Genomic DNA, 6,000 nt, shown 5'->3' with positions numbered 1-6,000 from the left:
CTGACTCTGATGTTCAGATTTAGTGTGAATCTGCAAGAAAACTTGAAGGCTTTGTGGGTGCCTACTTCATGGTTGCATAAAGGACTTGCCCTCACTGCCAGATAGAGATTTGAGAGCCTAAAGCCCAAACTCAAATCGCAGCTTCTGGACTCTGGCTTTTCAGAAAGTCTGAAGCTTTTCCCCTTTCTCTTAGGGAGTGTGACTACACAGTGGTCAGTAAGTGTTTTAGGGTCTATCAGATGGACTGGTTAGAATCTTAACTTCCAACACAGTTATTGGTTGTAAAAATTCAGAAAAGTTGCTTACATTTATTGACTCAGTTTTTCATAGGTACAAGTCATTTAGAGTGTCTACTTTGTACAATCTTGTAAAGATTGAAATTAGATGAACACAGTAAGAGATAGTTCTAATAGCTTCTCTGCCCTCTGTCATGCAGGGTCTTTTCAGAGTGTGCAGGTCAAGTGCAAAACTACACATTTATTCACACATATTCTTGAATATATATGTGTAGAATATTTAGAATTTATATACTTATTGAATAATTTGACTTCTTTTCATCTAAATTTTCTTTAAATGTTTGAAACATTAAGTCTCTCACCCTTTGCTGAGGGGCTCTTTGTGCATTTTAGGTTATGTTTTCAGTGCTCCAGTGGGAACTTTCTGTGCCTTAACTTTTCCTTTTTGCTTGCTTTGATGCTCAAAGGGAACCATAGGTAAGAGATTTCATCCTTCTCAGACCTTTCCCAGGCATGGCCAGTCTTGCACCTGGGTTCCTAGGAATATGTTAGTATTTTACCAAGCTCTTTTAAGCAACTCATTCCCCAGTTTTACCTTATAGTTTTTTTTTTTCAGCCCCTTTTGAGCCCCATCTGGGTAGCTATGGTATATAAGCCTTTGCTGCTCTTTTTGCCAAACTTCCTGGTGATAGCACAGAGTGAGCTTTAAGTCTAGTCAAGCAAAGACAAGACTTCAGAATGGAGCTTCCAGGCAGGTCAGATATTGGGGCCTTCATCTACGTGTCTGCCTTGTGCAGCAGCACCTGGCAGCAGGCTCTCACAGGCACGGTAGCAGTGAGGCTGCTGGTTTTCAAAGGTACTGTGGAGCTGGGAATGGGAGAGGAGAATGGGAATGGGGCAAATTGCTATTCTTACAGAGATCTAGCAGTGGTTTTTTTTTTTTTTAATGAAATGCTCCTTTGATCATTGCAAGTCTTTGCTTAATTGCAGAGTTCCTAAATTTCAGTTTAATTTGAAAGCACTGACTTTGACAATTTTTGTAAGTATTCTTGCTTTTGTAGTGGAGTGGATTTTCAGGGGCCCTTACTACACCATTCCAGAAGAGAATTTTATTCTACTGTATTTTTTTAAGCACCCATTTCTACTCTTTCTAATTATAAGATAACTTTTTTGTTGTTGTTGTTTGGAAGAAAACGTGTCCTTTAGGTCAGAGTTTTATTTTGTGGAACAAGAGATTTGTTCATGGAGCCAAAACACTGGGGGAGGCGGGACTGGGGGGTTGGGAATGGGTGGCGGGGTGGGAGAGAGGGGGAGGAACATTTTAAATATTTAAATTAACTTTTAAATGTTTAAGTTTGTTTGTAAAGATGTCACTTTAGGATTGAACACATACAGAAGAGTTTTATTAAGAAGGCAAAAAGTAATAAATATTTAGTTAAATGTGAGATTCTGTCATTTCATGAGGCTGTTTTGATCATTTCTTTTACGATTTTGACACTTAGTTTACAGTTTATGTTTTTTACTTCCTCCTGGGTGATGTCTACTTCCATGGAGACATGATGGTCTCCATTATGTGATTTATTCACTTCCAGACTGATTTCAAGTATGACCTATTTCAACATGCCTCCTTTATTATCAAAATCGTTTTACCTTTTCCCCTTTTGATCAGAGATACAGCAGGCTCCTAAGGCTAAACTTTTTATGTCTGTTAAATAATAGAAAAATACTAAGAAGAAAATAAAAATTACCTGTAATATTTCCACCTAGAAATAACCACTGCTAACATTTTGATGTATATTCTTTCCATCTAAAGCTAGAAAGAACCTCCCTGGTGTCGCAGGGGTTAACTCTCAGCCTTAGTTAGCTGTCAGCAGCCACTGAGACCTGAGTTTGATCCCTGGCCAGGTCGGTGATCAACATGGTGCAACAGACCTCTCCTGTCTTGGCCACTAAGCAGGATATTTCAGTAGATATGCCTGTTCTGCTCCCCGCTGTACCTCTGGCCTACACCCCAGTGTGCTGGAAAGATGTTATGATAATATTTTAAAAGAAAAAAAACAATAGGGGGCCCTCCCTGGTGGCACAGCAGGATAAAAGCACAGCACTAAGAAGCTTAAGCCACTTCCGAGTTCCATCCCACCTGCCCTGAGGTGATCCACATGGCATGGCAGACCTCTCCTGACCTGCCCGCTGCTCCCCTCAGCAGTGTATTTCATCGATCCTTCTGTTCTGCTCCCCACTCTGTCTCTGGTGAATCCTCTCACCCTCCGCATCTCTGGCCTGTACCCCAGTTCTGTATGAATAAATAAATAAATCTTTAAAAAAAAAAAGAAAGAAGAAAACAATAGGGATTATCTCCAGCTGGTGGGATTAAACAGTGTCGTGTTCTGCAGTAAATGTGGACACAGGCTTTGTGGGGAAGATGGTCAGTTCATTTGGAAGGATTTGGACCCTGCACCTCTCTCTTTCCATTTCACTCTCTCCCACATACAAAGCACACTATTTTCCCATATTTTTCAGTCTTTCAGTATAAATGGTAGATGTGATATTCCTTTACTTCTAAACAGTTGAGTATTTTCCTAAAAGCAGACACTTCTTACATAGTCACAGCACAATTATCACAGTCAGGGAACTAACACTGACTAAATGCTATTATCCAATCTTATGGAGTTTTTGCCAGTTGACCCAGTAGAGTCCTTTCTTAGCCTTTGAATCATGAGGCAGGACATATAGATGGAGGACGATTAGGGCTTATTCACTATGACAGTTACCATGGCATCCTAACTAGTCTATTTCTGTCACGTTTCTGCTGCGGCTGTTTCAGGTGACTGTACCCTGCCTGCCCCCGGCTCCTCCCAACCCCCATTTCTCACCAATTTGTGTGCTATCTGAAATTCTAATAATTTTCGTCAATACATATTTTGCTCTAAGTGAGCCAGAATTTATTTTTATGGTTTGCAATTCAAATTCTGGTATACTACCTTTTCTCACACACACTCCCACAAACACACATGTTCTATTTTTCAAATCTCACACATCTTCACGTACTCAGTTCAAAGTCACCTTTCTTTGTGGAACCTCTGGTTCCTTAGTTAACAATGTTGTGCTTTATAAAAATAGCATTTATATTCACTTCTCATTTTAGCAGAGTTCATTGTTTCCTGTATGCCTGAATGTGACATAGCACCATGATTTTCAGTAACAGTTTAATAAGTATTGAGTGAATAGTAGCACTTGTGGTAATTTAAAAGTTACTGGGGCAAGCTACAGAGAGCATGTACTTTCAGCTGTGTTACTTTGGGAAATCAGGAGAACACTTTGTTTCATATTTGCTTTAGCTACACTATGTTAAGTGTTCTTTTGGTGATTGAAAGCTCTATAACTAAAACTTCTTATTCCCAGGGGCCAGATTTACACAAAAGCTTTAAATCATGTTGGATTTTACAGTCTCCTAATTCTAACTCTATTAAACTACCCGAGTTAATACAAATTACATTTTTTTAAACTGTGAGAATAATACAGGAATTATAATATCTCGAGGTATTAGATTTATAGAACTCTTTTTTACTATTTTGTTCTCTTTTTATCTGTTTTAAAGTAATTGTTTTATGTTATTCAAGCTCAATTCTTATTTTATGAATACTTTGCCATTTTTTGGTCAATAGTGAGGTTTTTGGAAAGTTCTTTAATTATATAGTATATATTTTTAAAATTATATTGACATGTTAGATTCCATGCAAAATTTAGTGCTGCTTTTTAAAAACCATTTCTTAAATTAGTAGTGATGAGTTGGCAAGAAATTTAATCTAGACTTTAGAGGTACTTAATGTTTAACATAATGGAACATTTTAGGGTATTAACAGTAATGATGCAAATGTCCTTCATTTTGGTTATGGCTAGCTATGTTCAGTTTATGGCAGCTGGTACTCTGTTTGCTGGACTGTCTTGTGCCTCAATTTAAAAATTATTTATTGTTAATTTTGTTTTTGTTGATCAATGAAAATTGCAGGTTTTTATTTGCTTCAAAGCGATGGTGGAAATGTAAATTAGGTTGCTTACAAAAACTTAAAAATCTCCTATTCTCCTTGGTGGTAAATTCCTAATGAAACTATGTACAGAAAGAACCTTAAAATTATTTTTTAGAAGTGTCGGTCATATTTACTAATAGCTGAACTTAGATACCTTTCTCTAGGTGGGAGTTGAGACAACCCATAAGTAAGGCAATCTGATACCAAACTTTAGCCTATAACCCATGTTCTACATGTTGCCCTGTATCTCACAAATATATCTGAAAGTTAGGACTGTTCATGGTAACATTTTATAAAATCAAAATAATCCTGGGAACAACTCCTTAAGTATCCATTGAGAAGGACGGGTCATGTAAATCATGGCATGCTTGTATAGAGGAATCCACACAAGTATTAAAGAATGGGTAGATATGGAAAATGTCCATTGTGGAGGGAAACAGTTATTCCAGAAAACTTAGGCTAGTATTATCCACTTGTGTAAAAAGAAACTTGATATGTGCATAGAATATTTCTGGGAGGTACATACAGGAAGTATGTAGTAGTGATCTACTCCTAGGAGTGGAGGATGAGGGAACCTTTTCTTTTTCCCTTTTTGCTTCCTGTACGATTTGAATTTTTATTCTGTTGCCATGAAGATGTTTTATTCTTAGGAGTAAAGAAAGAAATGTGTTAAACATTAAATTAAAAGAACTAAAGCTGCCTCTTTACAGTAGGTGCCAAAGAAATCCTTACATTACTATGATTTTCTGAACCTCCTGTGAAAGGAGGCAGCATTAAATGTAATATTATGACTAGAGAAATAGTAAGAAAAGTGGGTATGTTTAGGTCTTTTTTAAGGATACAGCCAAGTAGTTGGTGGTGTTGATTCTTGAATGTGAAGTTACTGATGATATTTAATTTTTTGACGTTTCTGATGAGATTTACTTTTTTGTTTGTGATGGATCAAAACAACTAATTGTGAACTGTTTTGATTTGTCTCTTAGAACAATTTTTTTTGTGTGTGTTTTTCATGCTTCCCTATCAAGCATGTAAATCTTTCTTTTCTAATATAGTATGCTAAGGCTGTGTTGAATTAATAGATATTTTTTTAGATCTGTCCACTTAAGCATTACTGGTTTATTCATAGTTTTTCTTCTATTCTTAGAATTAGCCAAAGGTGGAGTGGTAAAATGTGGAGATGGGAATTCAATGTTTATATCAGATGGCTTAGAAACTGAGATTTCTGCCCTGTGTCCGGAAGTCCATGTGTGTGACTTCACCCCACAGTAGCCCCCAGATTGTAAAAGCCATTCCCTAAATTCAAGTTCCCTAAACAGGGTTCTAGGTGGGCTGCTGTGGAGCTTTTGCATCTCAGTTGTCTTCCATTCTTACTTGTTTCTTTTCTTTCTAAATCGGGGGTGTGTGTAGCAAACACATTTTAATTCATTCTCTGTCTTCCTTTCCCTCTCTTCTAACATTTAAATGTGAAGATACCATTCATTTTTAGAGTTCGTATAGTTTGTAATCAGTGCAATCACCCTTGTAGATCAAAAAAAAAAAAAAAGAAAAAGAAAAAAAGGTAGACTCAGATATGTTCTGAAAGTGCAAATTGCTTAAAAATGACTGTAGAGTGGTAATGCTTCATTTCTTTTTCACTAACGTTCTGACTCATCTTTTTTTAAATAAATGAATAGTAGAATTAAAAGCGAATATGTCAGTGCCTTTTGGTCTAATAAAATAAGAACAATCAAACCCAC

At 36.8% G+C, this 6,000-nt stretch overlaps 1 protein-coding gene across 1 annotated transcript in view; it reads left to right on the top strand.

The window, feature by feature from the left end:
• Positions 1-974: 974 nt before the first annotated feature.
• Positions 975-6,000, top strand: part of AVEN (apoptosis, caspase activation inhibitor) — a 165,980-nt gene continuing 160,954 nt past the window's right edge. Inside the window, exon 1 of the mRNA XM_004687572.2 lies at positions 975-1,133. Within this exon, the coding sequence (XP_004687629.1) occupies positions 975-1,133 (159 nt within the window). The remainder of the gene's footprint in view (positions 1,134-6,000) is intronic.

The sequence above is a fragment of the Condylura cristata genome, unplaced genomic scaffold (genome assembly GCF_000260355.1).
Source record: "Condylura cristata isolate star-nosed mole 26May11 unplaced genomic scaffold, ConCri1.0 scaffold00023, whole genome shotgun sequence".
NCBI lineage: Eukaryota > Metazoa > Chordata > Mammalia > Eulipotyphla > Talpidae > Condylura > Condylura cristata.
This window is presented reverse-complemented; position numbering and strand designations above follow the sequence as displayed.